We start from the raw sequence: 27,670 nt of genomic DNA, 5'->3' as shown, positions 1-27,670 counted from the left end.
GCACCACAACGAAGAGTAGCCCCCACTTGCCGCAACTAGAGAAAGCCTGTGCACAGCAACGAAGACCCAATGCAGCCATAAATAAAAATAAAGAAAGAAATTGAGAGGGAAATTAAATGAATGAGTATTATAAAAATATAAAAGATCTTTTGCTAAATTCCATGTTCTCTTCCCCTTCCTCATTTCTAAATACTAGTGAGAATATCCTCTAAGCAATTCTCTGGACCACAGAACTTTCTCTCAATATGTCTCCAGGTCCTAAACAATGAGAAGGTCATGTTAATAATGCCGTTATAAGAAAAGACTACAAAATGGCACAGGAGTATACCATAACAGCAGAATATAACACACTTCCTGCACTTCTTTCATTAATTCCATAAGAGTTTTGCCTTTACTGCAACTTGAATAGAGAAGGCACTTAAAAGAATTTCAATGGACCAAATATTAACCAGCCTCCGATGTGCAAACTGATTTTATAATGGTCCTTGACCTGGAAATACAGGTGCATTCAAATATACACCCTGATAAGAAAGGACATACAGAGGATAGAGTTCAGTGACACAAAGCTTGCCAAGTCAAAAGTTCCTTGCAATAAACTCTAAAAGTATGCAATATTTTAGATATGGTTTAGAAAATGCTCATCCTTGTCTAAGAAATCTTAACAGAACAGGTTACACATGGCAACACCTACTCTCAGGAAAAAAATCCCGCTGGGTATGTATTAATGAAAACCAATAGTGTGGCATCTATAAATAAATAAATAAATATGCAGTGAGGTAACCCACTCACAGATAGCTAGAGACAACAGTTCTAATGAGTCAAATCAAACCAGAGAAGTAGTTTCCATTTTAAATATATTAGGGTGTTAAGAAACTAATTAATTCAAAAGTTATTTTATGGATGGCTTCCTTGAACATGTTTTTTCTTATTAAAAGCTTGTTCCAGTTAAGGAAGTGAACATGGGGAAGCTGGTATTTCCTTGATTCTAAACTGTATCAGTGCTAAAACAAAACAAACCCCAACCTAATTAATTCTATTTTTGTTCTAGTTTCCAAGGCAGTTTTCACAAAAACTATTCTTTGCCCACTCTTTTTAGCTTTGTAACATCAACCTTCAGAAGCTAGAAACTGTTACACTTTGTATAATTCCTTGATACATATGTTCTATCACAGACTCATTGTATTCCACCTGCCTATCAAGGGTAGGGGGAAAAATAGGATCTGTCTTCCCATTGATTCTAAAGTTTCATGCCTAAAATCACTGTTAAATTTATTATTTCATGATATTGTGGGATATGTTCCTGCCAGAGCTTTATAAGGGGTGACCTCAAGTTCATCAACAGCAAGTTCCAGGTGGAACCTCCCCCAAATCAGAACTTCTGAGTTCTGATGAGTGAGTGAGTCTCAGCAACAGTGCAAACCAGAAAAAAGGGAATCAGGAAACAGTTTCTAGTTCCAAAAGGCCACCGACTTGACCTTGAGCAATCTACTTCACTTCTGTAATTCAAACTGCAATACCTGCTTCCAAAAAAGAATGCTTCTAGGAATAGCTTAAGTGCTTTGAGTTTCTAAGATAAAATGGAATTTTATAAACAGAAGATTTCATAAAACAATCTATTGCCTGGCCCAATTTCCTAAACTTATTACCAAATAAGCTGCACTTTGACTTTCTTCTACCTTTAAAAAGAATAGTGGCATTACATCTGCTTACAAAGGCAATCTACAGAAATGGGAATTTTAAAAGTCCTCATGAATTAACGTGTCAGGTAAAATGAAATCTACTGCTGCACTGTCGGCCGTGGAGGGTCACAACTGGGTCACGTGTAGGAGCCTCTCAAACGTCCAAAATCTATTATACTGAAAAAGGATAGAGGAAACTAAAGTGCTGATGGGGGAGCGCGAGAAGCCAAGCCTCCAGCGTCAGGATCCAATGACATGTTAGAAGCGAAGGTGCATGACTTAAGTTTAGTTCTTACTAACTGTGCTCCTCTCCCGAGAAGAGGTGTGAAGTGGCAGCTACTAGAAAGCTGCAGCTCTCAGGGTGGCAGGCTCCATCCCGATTCTAGCGTCGGCCCCAGATCCCGGGAAGGGGGACTGGAACGGGCAGAAACTAAATTAGAGTCAAGTTGAATCATCCAGCTACCCTGGCAGCGGTCGAGGTCGTACTGGGAAACGCACCATCGCTAGGGTCCCGGTCCCACTTGAGGGAGAAGGAAACAAAGCCAGGCCGGGAGGGCGGCGCAGCCCGCAACTTCACCTGACATTCAGTGGGGCCCCACCCTCCCTCCCAGGTGTCCCGGCCCCAGCCAGGACCCAGCCGGGGCGCGGGTGTGCGCCTCTCGCGGCTCTACTTACTTTGTCACTGGTGCTCTCGGTTTCGTGGTCGCCGCCGGCCGCCTCTCCCTCGCGGGGTGGCGGCGCCACCGCTCCCACGGGGCCGGGGCAGCCTCCCCGGTGCCTGAGCTCCCACATGTCCCGCTCCCGCGCGGCCGTGGCGCTCTCCTCCAGCGTCCCGAAACCCGAGCTGCACGCGCGGACTCGCCGGCTGGCCGCCCTGCCACCCCGCAGCTACACAACCGACGTCCCGCAAAGCCACGGCCACTAACACGCCCCCACCGTGGAGGCGCCGCCGCCGCCTCCTGCCGCGCCGGGTCACCCCCAAAACGGCATCAACGAGCGAGCGCTCGAGGCCGCCCCCTGCGAGCGCGGGGCCGGTAGAGAGAAGAGGGGCGGGAGCCGGGGGCGAGCTCGGAGTGCGGGGCAGGCTCGGGGCGCCCGGCCCGAGCGGAGAAGGTGGGGGCGCGGCGGAGCGCGGCCGCTGGTTGCCAGGTGCGCGTCCCCACGCAGAGGCCCAGGTGGGAGGAGAAGAAAGGACGGGGAGGGAAGGAGGAAGCGTGACCCGTTTTAGCGCTTCACCGGGCTCCGGCCGCCCGGGCCCTGCCACTTCCCGCCCCGCCCCCAGACTCAGGAGTCGGCAGGTCCCGGCCCCCCTACACCTTTCTCTGGGTTGCTGCCTCTCGCAGCCAGGTCACGCGCCGCAAGCCCCGCCCCACCCCGCCCCTCTGCGCTGCACTGCGGTTCCCACAGCCCCGCCTCCATCGCGGAGGGGTGACGTCATGGGTCCGGACCGAGGCTCCGCCCGGGTCTCTGCGAGCACACAGGTGGCGGCGCTGAGAAAATGTGCGGGCTGGAACAAAGGTGAGGAGCAGGGAGGTGGAGGAGGGATGAGCAGCTTGCTTAGAAGTGAGGCGTGAGAACTTGTGGACTCGTCACGGAGCAACTGGGCTGAAAGAACTACTCGAAGACGCCTGGTCAATACTGACAGCACTCAGCACTACCCCTTCGAACGGCTCCGCGGCCGCCGCAGCTTGATACACCGCGGAGTGTCGGAGGTTCAGAGGCGACCAGAAGCAGAAACTTGTCTGGCAGGAGGAACTCGATGACTTCGCGGCATTGTGACCCAGTGGCATCGCTTGCAAAATAGGAGATGCCTTTGCCTCACTGGGCGTCCCGGGTTGGCCAGTTTCAACCACATACCCAAACTCTGTCTCCAAGGAACTCGAGTATTGAATCTCTCAAAATTCACTGCCTAGGGCCTGAAGAGAGAACCAAGACCCTGAGGTGCCAGGGGATGCAGTTGCCAACCAGCTAATCTCTAAGCAGTCATAGACCTTGGGCTGCTAAAGTTGGAACAGGAAGGGCACAAGATCCGCATTAATTCCGTTCCAAATCCTGTTAGAAGGTGATTAGTTTTCTTGACATGTATGTACCACCTGGTCATTACTGACAAGCTGACAAATGGGAGGCGGGGGGAGGAGACAGGCCGTCATACAAACAGGACAACGTTCAGGAAAGCACCCTTATAGAAATAAATCAACAATAGAAATTTCTTCAGGTCATTACTGACACCCTGAAAATAAGTAAGGTTGTTCCGAAAATTGAATAACAAGCAAAAACAGAAAGTCAAAGTAGGAGGCATTGAAAAGCAGAGCACAAAGACATTATTTTACTTCATCAAACAAATCTTTAAAGCTCTGAGCTCAGATTAGGTCACCATATTATCAAAGGGATAGAGAGAAGAATCAGTCAGTCTTATGGGAAGAGTAACAAAAATGACAAAAGATATGCAAATAAGTCCTTTGAGTCACAGTCATGGTGCGGTTTTCCTTAAGGAACAGAAGACTATGGGGTGACTAGTTTAATCAATTGTTCTTCATTTCTTTGGAGGACCAGAGATGAAACACTGCCTGATGGTCAGGAACATAAGGTTGAAGAAACTGCTGAAGGCAGTGGTGGAGTTTCCCACCTGAGTCCTAGTTCCACCAATGCCACTAACTGGGTGTGGCCTTGGATAAGTCATTAAGCCTCAATGTCCCCAACTATGAAGTGGATAGTAAGGAGGATGGCCTCTGTGGTCCCTTCCAGCTTACACACGATTCTGCAACTAAAGCCTCTCTCTATCAGAACCCAGACCTTCCTTTCTCCCATGCCTCAAGAAAAGGGGACCTAGCATTGCACCTGAATGATTTCCTCCTTCCCCTTCCCCTAGTAAACCCAATAGCTCCATTGACTTTCTCCGCCCTTTGCTGCAGGAGAAAAAGTGGTAATGAGAAAAGTGGCAGGAGGGAACAACAGAGGACAGGAATGCACGCCACGCGAAATAGTATTCCCTGACCCAGGAAATGTGGGACCAGGGCAGAGACTGCCAGACTAGAGTGGTTTACTACTTTATCTCACCCTTCTTTAAGCTCTGTATTTCAGTGGAAATGGTCATTTCTTTCTGCCTTCATTATAGTTATTGCCACTCGTTGAGTGATTACACTGAACCCAGACAGACGGAACCACTGTTTATTCATCTTCACAGCCCAATCCCTTGCCACAGGGCTGGTCCCCACTCTCATACAGTCAACACTTTTGTTGAAAAAATGAACGAAGGAATGAATGAATGGCAGAGGTATAGCATAACCAGGGAAAGATATATAGTATTTGTATTTTTTTTAACTAAAAAGGTCTATATTAGTCTTAGAAAGGTACTCACGTGTCTTTGTTTTCACTTTATGTGAAAAGGAGAAAGATTGATTTTAAGATGTATTAAAACAGGGTTACAGTAATGACTGGTGCAGTTTACTTAAGGTATATTATGATATAGTCAACCAGAACTGGCCTTACTGAGCCCTATAGTCTCAAACTTTTTTAACGTCTTCTTTTCTTTTTCATTTTTATCTTTCATTTTTCTTCATTCAGAGAGCTTACGTTCTCAAAGTTTATTACATTTATGTTCGATGACACAAAATCTGGCACGTAATGGTTTCTAAGGCCTCACCTGTTAGGTTTATAAGAATTTAATCTGCTAGGGCTTCCCTGGTGGCGCAGTGGTTGAGAATCTGCCTGCCAATGCAGGGGACACGGGTTCGAGCCCTGGTCTGGGAAGATCCCACATACCGTGCAGCAACTAGCCCCGTGAGCCATAATTACTGAGCCTGCGCGTCTGGAGCCTGTGCTCCGCAACAAGAGAGGCCGCGATAGTGAGAGGCCCGCGCACCGCGATGAGAAGTGGCCCCCACTTGCCGCAACTGGAGAAAGCCTCGCACAGAAATGAAGAGCCAACACAGCCATAAATAAATAAATAAAAAAAAAAAAAAAAGAATTTAATCTGCTAAAGGGCACCATGTAAACTCAAAGCACATGCATAGGCTAATCACAGGAGACACTCGGCCAACATTTCTTGGTTGATTTATAGATTTTCTACTTTAGTGATATTGAAATGATTTGTAACTCTTAGCAAGGCATTTGCTAAAGAGGAAAGAGAAAGTCCTAACTATTTATATGATTTTTATTAGATTTTTTTTTTTACCTCCGCTTTTGCCCAAAGATGGAGGGACCTTGCCCGAAGTAGTAAGCTTATGAGATGGAGAGACCCCTTATCACCCTCTTCCCTGAGTACCCTCAAAATGTTCCCAGAGTGATAAACATTCCCCTCTTGTGTGGGGATTTGAGCTGCTTTCCACATCAGAGGCTCAAAGGCGCTCAACTGGAATGTCCCCAGCCTGCCAGGGAAAGAAGAAATCTTCCTCAGCCAAGCGTTTCTGGTTGCTTGGACACCCGCATTATAGTTTTTGTCGCTTGACCTATCTTCCTCTGTTGCCCTCCATCCAGTTCCATCTGTAAGTCAGAGATAGAAATTTATGATTTAGGCCAACCAGAGAAACATTTTGTGGTAAATTATTGAAGGACAATTTATGTTTACATTCTTATTTTCAATGAAACTGCACAGGAAAACAACAGTGTACCATCAATTACATCTGACTATCAGAGGAGCAAGTACAGTGATATAGTAAGAAGCACGGTTTTATATACGGGCGACCCTGGTTTCAAGTCATAGCTCCGCCATCTTCTAGGTGTGACCCAATTAAATTTATAGAACATTTGATCACACACAGCTGAAGGTACATCCTAACTGAAGTGCCCAAAGTTTAAGTAATAACTCTTTATGTAACACTTTAAAAAGCATTTTCACATGATTTTATTTATTCTAGTCAACAACCTATGAAGTAGGCAAGACAAATATTATTATTCTTTTTTTTTTTTTTTTTTTTTTTTGCGGTACGTGGGCCTCTCACTGCTGTGGCCTCTCCCATTGCAGAGCACAGGCTCCGGACACACAGGCTCAGCGGCCATGGCTCACGGGCCCAGCCGCTCCGCGGCATGTGGGATCCTCCCGGACCGGGGCACGAACCCGTGTCCCCTGCATCGGAAGGCGGACTCTCAACCACTGCGCCACCAGGGAAGCCCTATTCTTATTTTACATGGAAAAAAATATGAGGTTCAGCCTGTAAACTACCCAGGTTTGCCAAGGAAATTTGGAATTGAAACCCAGGTTTTTTGTATTTTAAATTCTGTCAGGTTCACTATGTACTGCAAGTAAGTAGTAGCAAAAACAAGTAAATTCTAAGAGAAGACAACTTGTTATAACAATTAAGCACAGGAATTCATCAGCAAACCTGCCTGAATTCAAGTCCCAGCTCTGCCACCTACTGGCCCGTGTCACCAGTCAGGTAACTTAACCCCTCTGTGCCTCAGTGTCCTCATGCATAAAATGAGGATAAATGTGGGCTTCCCTGGTGGCGCAGTGGTTGCGGGTCTGCCTGCCGATGCGGGGGAGGGATGTGGGTTCGTGCCCCGGTGCGGGAGGGTCCCGCATGCCGCGGAGCGGCAGGAGGGGCCGTGGCAGTGGGAGGCCCGCGTACCGCAAAAAAAAAAAAAAAAAAAAAAAAAATGAGGATAAGGGAGATACTATTTTCCTCCCAGAATTCTTATGAAGATTGAATTGGTTAATATACGTAAAGTACTTAGAACAATGCTTGGGCCTAATGAAGCACTATACAGGTGTTACCTATTATTACCATTTATCAATATATTATTAAAAGCTGCATGTCTCAAGGAGAGCAATATTCAGCTTCTAAACTCACTAAAGCTGCAACACCCCAGAAGACTTTGAAGAAAAAGGGACATGCTGACATTGCTTTGGTAAAGTGCATAGAAATTATGAAATGAGGTAGGGAAACTCTGCAAATAATTGCAAAGAAATCATCAGCCTATCAAATTAATTAATATTTGCTTTATCCTTCAGCAGTAGTAAGAACTAGAATCAATTTACTACCATGTAGTTTGCATATTTATGATGACTACAGAATTCCTTCCATTTCTAGCTTCTCCACTGAATCATAGTAAATCTGAGCAAATTATATTTTGGTGATTTAATTCCTTTGTAAAATAGGTAGTATATTCCTTATTTATTTATTTATTTATTTTTGGCTGCATTGGGTCTCTGTTGCTGCGTGCGGGCTTTCTCTAGTTGCGGTGAGTGGGGGCTACTCTTCGTTGCGGTGTGTGGGCTTCTCATTGTGGTGGCTTCTCTTGTTGCAGAGCACAGTCTCTAGGCATGCAGACTCAGTAGTTGTGGCTTCTGGGCTCTAGAGCACAGGCTCAGTAGTTGTGGACTTAGTTGGGCTTAGCTGCTCTGCGGCATGTGGGATCTTCCCAGACCAGGGCTTGAACCCGTGTCCCCTGCATTGGCAGGTGGTTTCTTAACCACTGCACCACCAGGGAAGTCCCTATTCCTTTTAGGACTTTGTAAGTTATATTCTAAAAGAATGGGTGTATGTGTGCTTTTGATACTGCATGATTCAACTATTTTTTAAATGTTGAATATAGCTGGATTTATATCTTTTTTGGAGATGGTCATTTAGAGAAGTGGAAGAGATTGGTAACTGTCCTTAGAAGAGTAAATCACTGATTTGCTTCAAATTATATCAATTATCTCTGTTCAACAAATGGCTGAAATCCAGAAGTATCAGTCAAGGTCCTTAGATGCAAGTCTGGCTGACTTAGGCAAAGAATTTATTGAAAGGTTAATAAGAAGCTCACAGAACTCTTTGGAAAGCTGGAGGACCCAGCATAGAAAACTGGCAGAAACAAAGGATGCCCAGCAGCAGCAAGGACCATACTCAAAGCCATACCCATACCAGCCAACTAGGGCCCACATTGCTAGACCCACTGGCACAGACCACCACAGCTTGCACCATCACTGTGAGGGCGCCAGCCACTGGGTGCCACCGTTGCCATAGCTCACCTTTCCCACTTATGTTTTATTTTACAAACTCTTGTATACTTATACTTTTACAATGGAATCATTTCCTTATAAGACGCAATAATAGCCATAAGATCTCTTTGTGAAAAAAGCCTTACTGATCAGAGAAATAAAAGCTAAACGATTCATGTCTGTTGAAGCCATATCAAATACCATATCTTTTCTAAGACACCCTTTTTAATTTACATTTTAACCTCTCTGAAATCATAGTGTGTCTTACAGTTGATAAGAATAATAAGTAATAAGAAAACATTGTTTTATATTTTAATTGGCCATTTTATTTTTCTTAGCAGTACATAAAATAATGGTGAGATTTTTAGATGATGGTTTAATTGAGTCAATGAAATACAGCACTTTAAAGATTGACTATTGTTGGTCAGGAAGATTACACATCTTGGATTTTTCCAGATCGTCCCAATTATATGTATTTTTTTCAGTAAGTGTATTTATTAAATATATAACCATGTATGACAATGGTTTTTAAAAATCTACAAAACTTTCCCATGTCTTTATATTCTCATAGCAAAAAACAAAAACAAAAGATACATTTTGCTAGACTTTATGAAGCCTAATTTTTGGTTTGGAAAATATCGTCAGCAAGCATGCTTAAAAGATTATTTCAGGGCTTCCCTGGTGGCGCAGGGGTTGAGAGTCCGCCTGCCGATGCAGAGGACACAGGTTCGTGCCCCGGTCCGGGAAGATCCCACATGCCTCAGAGCGGCTAGGCCTGTGAGCCATGGCTGCTGAGCCTGCGCGTCCAGAGCCTGTGCTCTGCGACGGGAGAGGCCACAACAGTGAGAGGCCCGCGTACCCCACCCCAAAAAAAAAAAAAAAAAAAGATTATTTCAGTAGTGAATCTATTTTATTCCCGCATATTACAAAAGGCTTTTAAAATTAGATGTATTTCTAGTAATGCCTATTGTCTGTTGCTCCTCTTTTCTCACAGTTTGATTTAGAAAAAATATATTTATCATATATTAAGAGATTTAATTGATTTGCTCCCCGAATTAATATTAATATCCTAAATTATCATGGACATAAATCAATCTCATCCATCTTCTTAACAACAATAATTTGTGCCTTGATCATTTAGTATCTGATGCATTTTCTGCATTTAACTGGTATGGGTTGATGTATGGGAGTGGGAAGGGGCTGTGGCCTTCACTGTGCCCCCCAGGAAGTTGGGAAGAGCCTAAAGCAGGAAATCGATTAGAGTATCTTTGGGTGGACCAGAAGAGGTTGTTAACCTAATATGCTTAAGAAGGACCTAATACTGCAGTGTGTGTTTTTTTCTCAACAAACCTGGCTTCAGCAACATACCACTCAGACGGTAAATACTGTACTGCTGTGTTCAGGGAACAAATGCCAAAATGACTTACTAACTGGTTCTGCCAAGTTATTTCCAGTATGTTTGAGGAGGAATTAGTGGTGCAATGAAAACATTTTATTGATTTAAAAATCCAGTGCAAGGACACTGAGTTTTTTATAAGGCAAGACTTTCAATTAGCTTACTTGCGGAGCAAATTTAGACAACCTTGTCATTTGGCAATCCAGTCAAGAGAATGCATGAATAGTATCACTCTGCATAAATATAGATTAAAGAAATTACTCAAAACTATGCAATCATTGACATATACTAGAAAAGAGGTTTATAAGTGCTTCAAAACACCAAGAAAATTGTTAATATAGCAATGTCAGGAAAAATTGACAAAGCTTCAGTAATGAGCAAAAGGGTCCCTGGCTGTCCTTGCAGTAGGCGTTAGGCATTACCTAGCAGTCCTGCTGAGGATTATCTGATACTAAAGAGGGATGCACCTTTGTTGTCTTAGATCAGGCCGCCATGACAAAAATACCATAGACCAGGTGACTTATAAACAGAAGTTTACTTCTTGTAGTTTTGGAGGCTGGACATCCAAGATCAGGGTGCCAGCATGGTTGAGTTCTTGTGAGGGCCCTCTTTCATGTTGTAGACTGCTGACTTCTCCTTGTATTCTCACATAATAGAGAGCAGAGAGAGAAAACCAGCTCTCACATGACTCTTGTAATGTCACTAATCCAATTCATAAAGACTCCACCCTCATCTCATCCTAATTACCTCCCAAAGGCCCCACTGCCTAATACCATCACATGGGAGGTAGGGGTTCAGTATTTGAATTTGTTGGGTGGTGGTGGGGGACACAAACATTCAGTCTATAGCAATTGCCTTTGATCTAATTAGGCTATTTTACAACTCTGTAGGGATGAAAGTTAATCTGTGGAAAACTGATAACCATGCATATGGTTCTTGTTCATGGCAATGTAAGTGAATTTTGTCTGATAGAGAAGTCCTACTGTCTATTTGCTGTCTGCAAGCTGGAAGCTTAGGGAAGCTGGGTGATGTAGTTCCAGTACAAACCCAAAGGCCTGAGAACCAGGGAAGCCAATGGTGTAAATCCCCATCTGAGTCTGAAGGCCCAAGAACCAGGAGTGTGGATGTCCAAGGGTAGGAGAAGATGGATGCCCTAGCTCAAGCAAGAGAACAAATTCACTCGTCCTCCACTACTTCTTTCTATTAGGCCTTCAAAGGATTGAATGATGCTACCCACATTGGTGAGGGCAACCTTTACTCAGTCTACAGATTCAAATGCTAATCTCTTCTGGAAACACCCTCACAAACACACCAAGAAATAATGTTTTACCAGCTGTCTGGGCATTCCTTATCCCAGTCAAGCTGACACATAAAATTAACCATCACAGTGGTACAGCCGGGACCAAACCAGGTCCCACGCTTAATGGAAGAGTTTGTCAGCACTACTTCTGTTTTCTCCTGCAGTTCATCTTCAGCTACGTGCTGCTGAAGTGGTCTCCTTAGCCTTCCCTTGCAGCGTCTCTACCTCCCCATCATCACCTTCTTGACCCCCTCATCTCTCCTCCTTTTCATACAGTACAACTTAGCTCTGTCCCAGCTGTCTCAGTTGTCCTTCCTACTCCTACTATTTCAAATATGCAAAAGCATTTATCCTGAAGATGACAAGCAAAAGATATTTCAATTACCAACCAATATTCATCCTCCTGGGAAGGGTGGTTGGAAGTGTGTGTATGGAGCAGGAGGGTAATTTTAAATAATAACTAATTTTGTTTTCCTATAAGATGTGTCTTTGTAAGTTAGTTTTGTTTTTGTTTTTCAAGGATTTTTACTTCTCTTTTCCTGGTATTTGGGAGGTTGCTTAGTGCTTTGGTGATTGACTGGATATGAAGGATGATAGGAATAGATGTGTCAAGGATGACTACAAGGTCTTGACATTGGGGACGACAAGAGAATGGTCATGTTCACCAAAAACAGGGAAATTGGAAAAAGCTGCTACTTCCTCCCTAATCCCAATGGAAATTAGTGGTGGGTGGGAACTGAGAATTTTATTTTGGACATGCACATTTTGAGATGATAGTAATACTCTGAAGTAAAACATTAGGGTAGTAGAAATTGTATATGAGTGTGGTATAAGTGGAGGGAAAAAGATTGAAGATAAAAGACTTAGGAATTGACAGCATATAGGTGTGGGCTGGAGCAGAGAGACTGGAAAGACTCCCTCAGAGAATACATGCAAAATGTTGATTGAGTGAGGCAGGGCAAAGAGAAAGAATCCAAGACAACAACAAGCAAAGAAAGGACGGAGAGGTAAGAAGAGAATCAGAATGTTACAGCAATATGGAAGCCAAACAAGAAAAACATTCAACAAAAACAGTAGCTAACATTTATGAGCTTTTAATAATAGCATGCATTATTTCAGTTGAAATTCTCAATAACTATATGATTGAAGTACTGTTATTATACCTCTTCTCACTAATGAGGAAACTGACTTAGGAAGCTTACATAATTTTGTCTGAAGTCATAGAGCTGGTAGTCAAATCAAGACTACTAGGACCCTAAAAATCCAAGTTCCTTCACACTACTCTACAGGATGCATTTGAAAATCCAGAGTTTCTGTGCAATTATTTAATCCTCATTGCATACCAGGCTCTGTTACGTGTCTTTTATATACTTACTGAATTTTCCACACTCTGAAGGTCTACTATCCCCAAATAAAATATAGAGAAGTGTTATGTAACTCACCCAAAACTACATGGTTAAGTAATGGAGCTGAGATTTGAACTCTGTCAGTCTGTTCCAGAGTTTATATAAAAAAAGGTTAAGGGGGTGGGGGGAAGCCATTATTCCATTTCAGCAGTTAAGAAACATCAAGCCCTTTCTCACTCTGCAATATATTCCACGGGATGAAACTTTGAAAGCCAACGTCTTAACCTGTGTCAGCTGTCTCCTTACACTGTGTCCACCTTGCAGGCTCAGCCTCTCAGAAAATCCTAACATCTTATCCATTCCATGGTCTCCTGCTGCCTTTTCTCATTTTTGTTCTTCTCAACCATTGCAGGGAAGTTGAAGTTTCTGAAGGGCCCAATAGTCTTCGTTGAGCAGATTTTAGTTAATATTAGAAAATAGCTGACTGTCCTAATGTGGCAAAACTGTCAGTCATGTAGGTATTCTTTACTTTTTTCCTTCTCTATTTCTTTTCTCTCTGCTCAAAGCCAGGACAAATAGTAAATATTTTCCATCACCTCTTAAACTAGTATTCTCTCCTCCCCTCACCCATGAATGGATACGGGAGCAGTGGTTAAAGGGAAATTTTATGTTTTTATTATGAGCAGAAGGTAGGGTGGCCAGATTTAGCAAATAAAAATAAAGGATGCCCATTTGAATTTCAGTTAAAAAATAATTTTTTTTAGTATAAGTATGTCCCATGCAGTATTTGGAACATACTTATACTAAAAATAAATATTCACTGTTTATCTGAAATTGAAATTTAACTAGGCATCCTGTATTTTATCTGGCAACTATACCAGACTATGAATTCAGGTCATTTTTTTTGGAGTTGGCAATTCAAATTAATACAACCCAGTAATTCATGGTACAAAATGAGAAATGGTGCAAAATGGTGCATCTGAAAGGCTGTTCCATTTGAACTCACCTAGAGATATTTATAAACCACATTTCCTGAGTACTCTGATGCTATGTGCAAGGATGCCCACATTCCCCAGGCAAAGGAGCATGGAGATGCAGCTAACATAGAATGAAATTTTATTTGTGCTGTAATTTGAATCTGGGTGACTTGCAGCTGTCTGGTTTCATAGTGAATTTGAGTATTCACTGGCTAAATCTATCTAATTGAAAATTACGGTCATTTCTGACATTTTCGAATTTATTTAAATCAAGTAAATAACTATTTGAAGTCCCTCCAGAGCCTTTCGTTTTTAGTTTTAAGCATCCGGTTTAAGTCTTGAGGTAACCTAATTGTCTACTGGGTTACCCACTTTCTCACTCTCTATATACTATACTAATTTCAGACCCTTTTCCTTATCTATAAAACTATTTTAAAAATCTAATCAGAAAGAAATGTGATTGCAGAGGATCAGCCAAGATGGCAGCATAGAAAGACCCTAAGTGCACCTCTTCTCATGGGCACAGCAAAATTACAACTATTCACAGAACAATCATCAGTGAAGAAGATTGGAACCTGCCAGAAAAGACTGTCTACAACTAAAGATATAAAGAAGGAACCCCAGGGCTTCCCTGGTGGCGCAGTGGTTGAGAGTCCGCCTGCCGATGCAGGGGACACGGGTTCGTGCCCCGGTCCGGGAAGATCCCACATGCCGCGGAGTGGCAGGGCCCGTGAGCCATGGCCGCTGAGCCTGCGCATCCGGAGCCTGTGCTCCGCAACGGGAGAGGCCACAGCAGTGAGAGGCCCGCGTACTGCAAAAAAAAAAAAAAAAAAAAAAGAAGGAACCCCAAGACAAGTGGGATGGGCAGAGCAGAGTTGAGGTATAGTCAAGTCCCATACTGCCAGGTGGGTGACCCACAAACAGGAGAATGACTACAACTGCAGAGGTTCCTTCTAAGGAGTGATGGGTCTAACTCCACATCAGGTTACCGAGCCCAAGGGTCCTGCGCCAAGTAGATGAACCTCAGAACGCTTGGCTTTGAAGGCCAGCGGGGCTTACTTTTGAAAGACCCAGAGGGCTGTGGGACATAGAAACTCCACTCTTAAGGGCACGCACAAAATCTCATGCTCTGGGACCCAGGGCAGAAGCAGTAATTTGATAACAGCCTGGGTCAGACCTACATGCTAATCTTGGTGAGTCTCTAAGAGCAGCAGGAGGCAACTGGAGCTTAACCTGGGGACACAGACACTGGTAGAAGCCATTATTGGGAGTTTGTTCTACCACATGGACACTGGGGCTGGCAAGCACCATTCTGGAATTCTCCCTTTAGCGTACTGACCTTGGGACCCAGCCCCACTCCCCTGCCTACCACCTGTAGGCACCAGTACTGGGGCACCTCAGGCCAAGCAACTAACTGGGCAGGCACACAGCCCCATCCACCAGAAGAGAGCCTGCCTTAAAACTCCCTCAGCCCACAGCTTCCCCTGGGCACAGCCCTGCCCACCAGAGAGTCCAGGACCTGGTCCCACACACTAGTGTGCAGGCACTAGACTCCGGACCCCTAGGGCCCTGCAGCCAGAAACCCTATGACCCAGCTCCATCCACCAGTGGGCAGGTATCAACCCCAAAATACCAAGCCCCAACCACCATGAAGCATGCCTAGCCTTGGGACCAGCCTAACCCACCAGCAGGCAGACACCAGCTCCAGGACAACAACAGCTCCACAGCCCACAGACCCAGCCCACCAGTCAGCAGGCCAACACCTGCCCCGGGACTGGCTGGGCCCTGACCCCACCTACAAGAAGGCCAAAACAAGTTTCAGGATACCCTGGACCCTACAGCCAGCTGCATCAGGAGCTGACACCCCCCATCAGTGGTCCAACACCAGCTCTAGGACCCCTGGGCCCTGCAACCAGACCCCAGGACCTGGCTCTGCCAGTGGGCTGGCACTAGACGCAGGTCTGATTTTACATTCTGGTGGGCAGACACCAGCCCTGGGATCTCCTGGACCCCAAATTGGCACATCAGCCAGCAGCTGGAAGGCTCCACATGAGGCATGCCCTGGCAACCAACCAGACCAGGGGCCAACCAAGCCTACCAAACCAAACACAATTGTCAGTCCACCACAACAGAAGGATCCACACAGCCCAAAGAGGGGGCACCTATAACATATAACTCTGATGACCAGAGGGCAGTGCACTGCTGAGATGCACAGGACATCTCCTACAAAAGGCCACTTCTCCAAGGCAGGACAATGTAACCAACCTACTGCATATATAGAAAAGAAAATAACAGTAAGTTAGGCAAAATGAGTCAACAAAGGAATATTCCAAATGAAGGGAACTAAGTGAAGTGGAGATAGACAATCTACCCAAGAAAGAGTTCAGGGTAAAGATGATCAAAGAACTCCAGAGGATACACAGAGCAAGAAGTTAGAAGTTTTAAACAAATAGTTGGAAAATATAAAGAAGAACCAAACAGAGATGAAGAATACAGTAATTGAAATGAAAAATACACTAGAAGCAATCAACAGTAGATTAAATGATACAGAGGAATGGATCCGCAAGCTGGAAGACAGTGGAAATCACTGAAGGTGAACAGAAAAACGAAAAAAGAATAAAAACAAATGAGGACAGTTTAAGAGAACTCTGCGACAACATCAAGCATACTAACATTCACATTATAAGAGTCCCAGAAGAAAGAGAGAAAGGGGCAGAGAACATATTAGACATAAGGGCTGAAAACTTCCCAAACCTGGGAAAGGAAACAGATTTCCAAGTTCAGAAAGTACAGAGTCCCATACAGGATCAACCCAAAGAGGAACATGCCAAGATACATAGCAACTAAAATGGCAAAAATTAAAGATGAAGAGAGACTATTAAAAACAACAAAGAGAAGCAGTAAGTTGTATAAAAAGGAATTCCCACAAGGCTATTAGCTGACTTTTCAGCAGAAACTCTGAAGTGCAGAAAGGAGTGTCACAATATACATAAAGTGATGGAAGAGAAAAACCTACAACAAAGAATATTCTACACAGCAAGTCTCTTGTTCAGATTTCATGGAGAGAGCAACAAACAAATGAAATCTAAAAGAGTTTGGCACCACCAAATGAGTTTATGAGCAATGTTAAAGGGATTTCTCTAAGCAAAAAGTAAAGGCCATGAGAAACATGAAAATTACAAATGAAAAAGCTCATCAGTAAAGGCAAATATACAGTAAAGTTAGAAAATCAACCACATACAAAGGTAGTAGGAAGGTTAGCAGACAAAAGTAGTAAAATCATCTATATCCAGGATAAGCAGATAAGGGATACACAAAACAATTAGATGTAAAATATATTGTCAAAAACAGTAATTGTGAGGAGAGGAGAGTATAAACACAGTTTTCATAAAATGCGTTTGAAATTAAAAGTTTATCAACTTAAAAAAATCACAGAGCTATATATAGATATGATTGTTATAACAATCATACATATGTAGATAGATAGCTAGATGGATAGACAGATAGATATAAATATCTGTGATTTTTTTATATCTGTGTATAAATCTCATGGTAAACACAAGCCAAAAATCAATAATAGATACACACACAAAAACAAGAAAAGAATCCAGGCATAACACTAAAGATAGTCATCAAATCATACAAGAACAGAAGAAAAAGGAACAAAAACGAACTACAAAAACAACCCCCAAACAATTAACAAAATAGCAATAAGAACATATGTATCAATAGGTACTTTCAGTGTAAATAGACTAAATGTTCCAACCAAAAGACATAGAGTGACTGAATGGATACAAAAACAAGGCCTGTATATATGCTGCTTATAAGAGACTCACTTTAAATCTAAAGACACACACAGACTGAAAGTGAAGGGATGGAAAAAGGTATTCAATGCAAATGGAAATCAAAAGAAAGCCAGGGTAGCAATACTTGAATCAGACAAAATAGACTTTAAGACCATTACAAGAGAAAAAGTGTGACATTACATAATGATATAATCAAGGGATCAATCCAAGAAGAAGATATAACAATTGTAAATACATATGCACCCAACATAGAAACACCTAAATACACAAAGCAAATATTAACAGACATAAAGGGAGAAACTGACAGTAACACAATAATAGTAGTGTGTTAATAACAATAACCCAACTTACATCAATGGACAGATCACCCAGACAGAAAATCAATAAGAATACACTGGTCTTAAATGACACATTAGGCCAAATGGATTAATAGATAGATATATATATATAGAACATTCCATCCAAAAGCAGCAGAATATACATTCTTCTCAAGTGCACATGAATCATTCACCAGGATAGATCACATGCTATACATGCTATGCCACAAAACAAACCTCAGTAAATTTAAGAAACTTGAAATCATATCAAGCATTTTTTCCAACCACAACACTATGAGACCAGAAATCAATTAGAAGAAAAAATTCAGAAAATACAAACACATGAAAGCTAAACAATATGCCACTAAACAACCAATGGATCACTGAAAAAATCAAAAAGGAAGTAAATAAATACCTGGAGACAAATGAAACTGAAAACACAATGATGCAAAAGCTACGTGACACAGAAAAAGCAATTCTAAGAGGGAAGTTTAGAGCAGTACAAGCTGACTTCAGGAAACAAGAAAAATCTCAAATAAACAACCTAACTTTACACCTAAAGGAACTAGAAAAAGGAGAACAAAGCCCAAAGTTAGTAGAAGGAAAGAAATCATAAAGGTCAGAGCAGAAACAAATGAAATAGAGACTAAAAAATCAACAGAAAAGATCAATGAAACTAAGAGCTGGTTCTTTGAAAAGATAAACAAAATTGATAAACCTTTAGCCAAACTCATCAAGAAACAAAAGAGAGAGGATCCAAGTCAATAAAATCAGACATGAAAAAGAAGTTACACCGATACCACAGAAATACAAAAGATCATAAGAGACTACTATGAACTACTCTATGCCAATAAAGTGGACAACTTAGAAATGGACAAATTCCTAAAAGTGTACAAACTCCCAAGACTGAACCAGGAAGAAATATAAAATATGAACAGCCCAGTTACCAGTAATGAAATTGAATCAGTAGTTTTAAAAAACTCCTGATGAACCAAATTCCAGGACCAGATGGTGTCACAGGTGATTTCTACCAAACAATTGGAGAAGAATTAACACTTATCCTTCCCAAACTATTCCAAAAAATTGCAGAGGAAGGAACACTTCCAAACTCATTTCACAAGGCCAGCATCACTGGGATACCAAAATCAGACAAAGATATCACACAAAAAAGAAAATCATAGGCCAATATCAGTGATGAACATAGATGCAAAAATCCTCAATAAAGTATCAGCAAACTGAATTCAACCATACATTAAAAGGATCATACACCATGATCAAGTGGGATTTATCCCAGGGATTCAAGGATGATTAAATATCCACAAATCAATCAATGTGATACATCACATTAACAAATTAAAGAATAACAATCATATGATCATCTCAATAGATGCAGAAAAAGCTTCTGACAACATTCAACATCCATATATGATAAAAATTCTCCACAAAGTGAATATAGAGAGAATATATCTCAACACAATACAGGCCATATATGATAAGCTGCAGCTAACAACATACTCAACAGTGAAAAGCTGAAAGCATTTCATCTAAGATCAGGAATAAGACAAGATGTCCTTCCTTGCCACTTTTATTCAACACAGTATTGGAAGTCCTAGCCATAGACATCAGAAAAGAAATAAATAAATAAAAGGAATCCAAATTGGAAAGGCAGAAGTAAAACTGTCACTGTTTGCAGATGACCTGATATTTTACATAGACAATTCTGAAGATGCTAATAAAAGCTACTTGAGCTTATCAATGAATTCGGTAAAGTTGCAGGATACAAAATTAATAAAGAGGAATCCGTTACATGTCTACACATTTGCAATGAACTACCAGAAAGAGAAATTAAGAAAATTATCCCATTTACAACTGCATCAAATAGAATAAAATACCTAGGAATAAACTTTCCTAAGGAGGTAAAAGACCTGTACCTGAGAAACTATAAGGCACTGATGAAAGAAATTGAAGATGACATAAGCAAATGGAAAAATATACCATGTTCATTGATTGGAAGAATTAATATTGATTAATATTGTTAAAGTGGTCATACTATCCAAGGCAATCTACAGTCAATGCAATCCCTATTAAAATACCAATAGCATTTTTCACAGAACTAGAACAAATAATTTAAAATTTTTTATGGAAACTGAAAAAAAAAAAAAACCCAAATAGCCAAAACAACCTTGAGAAAAAGAACAGAGCTGGAGGTGTAATGCTCCCAGACTTCAGACTATACTACAACACTACAGTCATCAAAACAGTATGGTACTAGCACAGAAACAGGCACATAGATTAATGGAACATAATAGAGAGCCCAGAAATACACCCATACACTCATGGTCAATTAATCTATGACAAAGGAGGCAAGAATATACAATGGAGAAAAGACAGTCTCTTCAATAAGTGGTGCTGTGAAAACTGGACAGCTACATGTAATGTTAGAACATTTTCTCACACTATACACAAAAATAAACTCAAGATGGATTAAAAATCTAAATGTGAGACTGGAAATCATAATCCTAGAAGAAAACATTGGCAGAGCACTCTTTGCCATAAACCATAGCGATATTTTTTCGATCTGTTTCCTAAGGCAAAAGAAACAAAAGCAAAAATAAACAAATGGGACCTAATTAAACTTAAAAGCTTTTGCACAGCAATGGAAACCACTGACAAAATGAAAAGACAACTTACTGAATGGGAGAAAATATTTGCAAATGTTATGACCAATAAGGGATTCATACCCAAAATATATAAACAGCTCATACAGCTCAATATATATAAAAGAAAACCTGATTAAAAAATGGGCAGAAGACCTGAGTAGACATTTTTCCAAAGAAGACATATAAATGGCCAGCAGACACATGAAAATGTGCTCAACATCAGTAATTATCACAGAAATGCAAATCAAAACTACAGTGATATATCACTTCACACCTGTCAGATGGCTATCATCAAAAAGACCTCAAATAACAAATGTTGACAAGGATGTGGAGAAGAGGGAACCCTTGTAACTGTTGGTAGGAATATAAATTGGTGTAGGCACTGTGGAAACAGTATGGAGTGTCCTCAAAAAACTAAAAATAGAACTACCATAAGATCCAGCAATTCCACTCCTGGGTATATATCTGAAGAAAATAAAAACATTAATGTAAAAAGATATATTCCCATGCTCTTGGATTGGAAGAATTAATATTGTTAGAATGGCCATACTACCCAAAGCAATCTACAGATTTAATGTGATCCTTATCAAATTACCCATGGCATTTTTCACAGAACTAGAACAAATAATCCTAAAATTTATATGGAACCATAAAAGACTCAGAATTGCCAAAGCAATCCTTAGGAAAAAGAAGGAAGAAAGCAGGAGGAATAACCCTCCCAGACTTCAGATAATACTACAAAGCTACAGTAATCAAAACAGCATATATCAGCACAAAAACAGACATGGATCAATGGAACAGAATAGAGAGCCCAGAATTAAACCCACACACCTATGGACAATTAATCTTCAAAAAAAGGGAAAAGACAGTCTCTTCAACAAGTGGTGTTGGAAAAGTTGAACAGCCACATGTAAACCAATGAAGTTAGAGCACACCCTCACACCATACACAAAAATAAACTCAAAATGGCTTAAAGACTTAAATATAAGACATAACACCATAAAGCTCCTAGAAGAGAACATAGGCAAAACATTCTCTGACATAAATTGAACGAATGTTTTATTAGGTCAGTCTCCCAAGGAAATACAAATAAAAGCAAAAATAAACAAAGGGGACCTAATCACACTTACAAGCTTCTGTATAGCAAAGGAAACCATAAACAAAATGAAAAGACAACCTACAGACTGGGAGAAAATATTTGCAAATGATGCAACGGACAGGACTTAATTTCCAAAATACAGCTCATTCAACTCAATAGAAAAAAAAACCAAACAACCCAATCAAAAAATGGGCAGATGATCTAAATAGATATTTCCCCAAAGAAGACATACAGATGGCCAATAGGCACATGAAAAGATGCTCATCATCATAGGGGTGAATGAATGTTTTGAATTATAGTTTTGTCTGTGAAACAGACCTGCATTGATGTCTGCCCTGATGGAGCTGAAAATACTCTCAGATGCTATTTCCTTTAATATATAAAATATGTGCAAACCCCAACACTGATTAATAAAAGGCAAATGTAGTTGCTCCTTGAACAACGCAGGAGTTAGGGACGCCCACCCTCCACAGAGTCAAAATCCAAGCATAATTTATAGTTGGCCCTCCATATACGCAGTTGGGTTCCTCAGTATCTACTTACTCTTTTTAAATAAAATGACCTCTATTTCATAATAAATCCAATATGGTTCTTTAATCTTGTTTTCATTCTATGTTTCCTGACTGCTCAATTCTGAAATGTATTTTGTAGGAGTGTGTTCTACCTACACATCCGAACTGAATATCAAGAAATCCAAATTTGGGGTTTCCCTGGTGGCGCAGTGGTTGAGAGTCCACAGGGGACACGGGTTCGTGCCCCGGTCCGGGAGGATCCCACATGCCACGGAGCGGCTGGGCCCATGAGCCATGGCCGCTGAGCCTGCGCGTCCGGAGCCTGTGCTCCGCAACGGGAGAGGCCACAACAGTGAGAGGCCTGCGTACAGCACAAAAAAAAAAAAAAAAGAAATCCAAATTTGGGACTTCCCTGGTGGCGCAGTGGTTAAGAATCCACCTGCCAATGCAGGGGACATGGGTTTGATCCCTGGTCCACGAAGATCCCCCATACCACAGAGCAGCTAAGTCCAGGTGCCACAACTACTGAGCCTATGCTCTAGAGCCTGCGCACTTCAACAAAGAGTAGCCCCCACTTACTGCAACTAGACAAAGCCCACGGGCAGCAAAGAAGACCCAACACAGAGAAAAATAATTAATTTAAAAAAAAAGAAATCCAAATTTGCCCAAATAAACATGCATATGCATGCATGCACACACACAAAAAAACACACAAACACAACTATTGCCTTGGAAATGATTTATTTATGGTATTACTTTAAAGAGCAAGTTCTTCCTGGCTTGTTTAAAATCTTGTTCTAAAGTACACATTCTTTCTGACCTCAGTCCTTCTGACCTCAGGAGAGTCAAACTTTTCAATAGTTCTAGATTTGCCCTGGCAAATCAGTGTCAGTGTGTAGTAGGCAGTAGTGGAGACAGTGGAGGGAGGGGATTGGGAGACTGAGAGTTGGGAAGGAGAGGTGACCTGACACTTTAAGCCGTTTTGGGTGGTTGGCTGTAGCAAGGCCATGTCATCCATTGGGTAAGAGCCTGGGCTTCCCAGGCAGGCTGCCCTAATTTGTCATTCTGGCTCTTTTACTTCCTGACATGTGAATAGCTTTAGGCAAGCTATTTAATCTCCATAAGCCTGTTTCCTCATCTGTAAAACTGAACAAATGATACTATAAACCTCATAGGGTTGACGTGAAATTTATAAAACAAGAAATACTTTCTACTTACATTAGTTTTTAAGACTTGTTATCATTCTAATTAGCAGTTTTATTCAGGCATTCCAGTTATGGAAAACCATTGGCTCAGCTGGGCAAGGAAAAAAGAGGTTGTTTTTGTTTTTGTTTGGCCATGCAGCATAACTTGTGGGATTTTAGTTCCCCTACCAGGGATTGAACCCGGAACCACAGCAGTGAAAGCACTGAGTCCTAACCACTGGACCACCAGGGAACTCCCACAAAAAGAGTGTCGTTTTATTTTATATTTTGCTCAAGGAGTGTTATTTTAATTATAGCTAGTAGGATGTTACCGCTTAAAGATGTTATTCCTGTTTCCACATGCTGCTTATAACACTGAAAATTATTTGCTGCTCTGAAATATCCTTAAGCACAAACAGTATCTCTTTCCAGGAGGAAGTTAAAAGCAGATAATGACAGCCTAACTTCTCCAAGTGTATTTCAATATGTTAATCAGGAAAAGATTTCTTTGTTTTCTTCTACTTGAGCCCTGCAACTCAAAGGAAAAGACTGAACCCAGAGTATCAGGTTTCTGTGCAAAGGAGAAACTAAAATAAGAATTGCAGGGCTGTGGAGTTCCAGCTTTCACTACCCTGCTGGCTTCTTCAGCCACACCCAGAAACAATCTTAAAGATCATTATCTAAACAAAGAACCAAAGCCCACAAATCAGCATGCCTCTAGAGCAAGGAGATGAAAAGAACACTAACAGCCTAGGATTATTTATTTCATGTTGATAGGATGATCACTTTGATTTTTTTTTTTTTCTGGCCAAAACTGAAGTGAATTATATGAGGTTTGGGTTGGTTTGTTTATTAACTCTTACCCTTTAAAATGGTTATATTGTTTTTCCAGGATTTGGATTTCTCTGAAATCTTCCTTTAAACTGTAAATTATTGCTGACGTTTTGGTATAGTCCCTTCTAGTCTTCTTTAGTTACAGACACAAACACACACACACAGTCAGTTCTCCTTATCTGCAGGTTTTATATACACAGATTCCAACAACCGTCGATTGAAAATATTTTTTAAAATTCCAGAAAGTTCCAAAAAGCAAAACTTGAATTTGCTGCATGCCTGACAACTATTTATATAGCATTTACATCATACTACATATTATAAGAAATCTAGAGATGATTTAAAGTATACAGGAGGATGTGCATAGGTTATACGCAAATACTACATCATCCTATAGAAGGAATTTGAGCTTCTGTGGACTTTGGTATCCACAGAGGGTCTTGGAATCCATCCCCCAGGGATACTGAGGGATGGCCATATACACACATACACACACACAAGCATCTCCACACGCTGCATTTTAGTCTTTTTTTTTTTTTCCCCTTCGCTTAATAGTATAAAGCATTTTCCCAAGCACAACTTTTAAGGCCTAGATTTCACAGGAATTTTTCCTCCTAATTCTACCTCTCTGTGAAGTAGAGCCTCAAACAGTTGGCTTGATGTGGCAGTGCTACACCTGTGACGGGGCTGGGAGGGGTTTGGTGGTGCCTACTCCTTGCTGGTTTCCCAGCGTATCCACTACATTGCCATCCTAAGTGACACCTAGCCTCTCACAACCTCAAGCCTTGATGGCTTAGCTATTCAGTCCTCATTCTCCCAGTCACACATGCCTACCCACTCCACTGGTTAGGGTGTCCATTTCTAGAGCCAGACCTTGGGGATGAGGGAAATGGGAGAAAAGGGATGCCAGCCAAGTTTCTTTTCTCATAATGCTAAGATTCCTCAGCCCAAAGTGTAATTGCCAATGATCCACACTCTGCTTTAATGCAGGATAGACAACCAGTCCGTTGTCTGTTCCAGCCTTCCTCCACTTCCCTCGGACACCCCACGATGTGAACCAAAGCAGGGTTTAGGGTTTCCCATCCACGTGGTAAGCTAGGGGGGAGCATCACTAGGTAAGTGGGTACCACTTATTAAGAGCCTGAAAGTGGCCAGGCACTATACTCAGAGCTTTACCACAATCTTTTTAAATTTTTACAATGATGGCACCAGATATTGCCATTATTTTACATGTTTCTAAACTGAGGTTCAGAGAAGGTAAGGATAGAGATTTGTCAAAGACCTAATGGTCATTCACTGCCAAAACTAGGGTTTGAACATAGGTCTGCTTTATATTAAGGTTTTGTTCTTTCCACAATGACGATCTGACTACCCATATATGGCGATATTTCAGCATTCTATCAAGTTAATATATTTCAGTGACCCTAAGGGCCCTTCTTATATTTATTTATTTTGAATACTGCACATTGTTCTGCATCTTTTCTTTTTTGTTGTTTAACAATATACCTTGGAACTCTTTGTATATGAGGACACATCAGTGAACTTCATAATTTTAATGTCTGGGTAGCATTCTATTTTTCATTGTATGGTAATTTTCATGATTCTTAGTCGTGCACACCAGAATTTCCTCTGGATGATTTAAACAGACGAGAGCAGTTTAAGAAATCTCAGGGACAATCAGAGAGCAATTGTCTGGAGCTCTGCAGCCAGCAACAGGACCCCTAAAAAGCTGCTAGGAATTCCTGTGTATTGTAGGCCTTGCCAACTGGTGGTCTTCATCTCTTCATGATCAAGTGGAGGCCCCTGAATATCAATATTATTTTTCTCTTTTTTTCTTGATTTAGTCAGTTTCCTCAGAGAGAAATTCTCCGGTCTTCTGCCTATGGATTTATCACTCATGTTTTGGAAGCCGTATGGAAGTTAGTGGTGGACAGGTGTAGATTTAGAAGTCTCACTTTTGAGAATGTAGATTTCTATACTTGCCTTCAATTCAGTCCCGTACCACCACTTTCAGCTGTATGTAATGTTGTTACTGAATCCCAGCTCATACTGCTCGCTGCATGACAGGTCAATAAATTGAAACACAAATGTTGGGGCAAGGAAGAGCAACTTTATTTGAAAAGCGAGTAGACTGCGAAGATGGTTGACTAGTGTCCCAAAGAACAATCTTATCCATGTTAGAATTCAGCCTCCTTTTATACTAAAAGGTAAGGGGGTGTGGCTGGTTGTTGCACAGAGCAGATGTGATAATCCTTTATTCTTGCAGCTGCCCAGGTAGGTCTGGTCACCGTGTTCCTGTAAACCTCAAATTTTCTATTCTGCAACTTTTTAGCTTTAAAGTGTTATACTTTTAAGGGTCAAGCATGGGAGGCAGAGCCTTGAGAAAGGGCTATTATGTACATTTCAGGCTACAGGCAACACTCTTTTACAGAGGTGCAGAGCTAGCTGACTAAGCATAGGCAACAGAGCACAAAGGTTAGAGCTAAAGGAATAGATTCAATATGGAGTCAGGTTTGCTCTTCTCTGTTACAATGTCTCTAGCTCCATGGACTGCATGGTCCCAAGCGAATCAACTGTCTTCTGCCAGAGTGAGGAACTAGCCTGGCTACATAGGGTGTGCATGGGTATCTTGAACTCTTTATAATTAGTATATTTGTTCCTTATATCAAATTTCAGTCAATCCTCCAGTTTTTAGCCCTGCTCCTAACATCCACCTGCAGGTGGAGCTGGTGCTTCCACAACTTTTCAGTGGCAGCAGTAAGAGGAGGAGGTGCACTGTAGTTGGAAATACCTTACTTTTTATTTGCTTTTCTCCTGGTAACAATTCAAGTTCAGCTTTATACATCAGTTATTACTCATCTGTCTACTTTCTAGTTTCCAAAATGTTGACATTTTACCTGCTTTTTTCTCATTTCCTCTTTCTTTTCTTTTTCTTATCTTCATTTTTCTTTATTCTTCTGGCTTCATATCTTTTAAATTTCCTTACTCTAGCTTTAGTGAGTCTTGGTAGATAGTAGAGATAAACATGGTATTAAATACACCATATTTAAATGGAGATCCTTATTGCAATATGACCTACAGTAATACTTATCAAAAAGAGGATCTCCAGCCCTGCCCTGATTTATCAAGTAATATTGTTGTTAGCGTTTCTAGGCATATCATATGAAGTTACTTAACTAGTCCCTCAGGAAGCTCGGGTCACTGACTTCAGCATTCTAGGACTTTTGGCCAAGCTGTGCTTCATAATAGCTTACTTAAGTGATAAATGAGAACCCTGCCCATAAAGAGACATCCTGGTACCAAAGAAAATATGATAATAAAAGCATGGGTTTTACTTACTTCTTAAAACATATTTAAGGGTCATAAGAAGACACTATTTTATAGAGTTTTTTTCTTTTTTAGAATTTTTGTAAATTATTCACTTTGTCATTACTATGGTCATGACATTTCCCAATTTTTACAGAGAGATTTTGTTTTGAGAGTATAGAAAAAATTAAATTTGGAGGTTGGGAAAGATGGAGATACTGTGGATTTGGGAAGAACTATCCAAAAATTTTAGACATAAAAGAAAGAAATCTAAAGTACTGAAACAAAAACAGACAAGTAGATAAATGAAACATAATAGAGAGCCCAGAAAT

At 41.2% G+C, this 27,670-nt stretch overlaps 1 protein-coding gene across 3 annotated transcripts in view; it reads right to left on the bottom strand.

Moving 5' to 3' along the window:
- The window catches only part of CDS1 (CDP-diacylglycerol synthase 1), a 69,078-nt gene extending 66,052 nt beyond the window's left edge, over positions 1–3,026 (bottom strand). For all 3 annotated transcript variants that reach the window (XM_067736498.1, XM_067736496.1, XM_067736499.1), the window contains exon 1: positions 2,355–3,026. Coding sequence is in view for 2 of the 3 variants with exons in the window: in XM_067736496.1 (XP_067592597.1) it covers positions 2,355–2,471 (117 nt within the window). In the remaining variant the exon portion in view is untranslated. The remainder of the gene's footprint in view (positions 1–2,354) is intronic.
- Between the last annotated feature and the right edge of the window lie 24,644 nt (positions 3,027–27,670).

Source organism: Pseudorca crassidens, chromosome 4 (assembly GCF_039906515.1).
Source record: "Pseudorca crassidens isolate mPseCra1 chromosome 4, mPseCra1.hap1, whole genome shotgun sequence".
Classification (NCBI taxonomy): domain Eukaryota; kingdom Metazoa; phylum Chordata; class Mammalia; order Artiodactyla; family Delphinidae; genus Pseudorca; species Pseudorca crassidens.
Note: the sequence above shows the minus strand (reverse complement) of the source record. Positions and strands in the feature narration are given on the sequence as shown.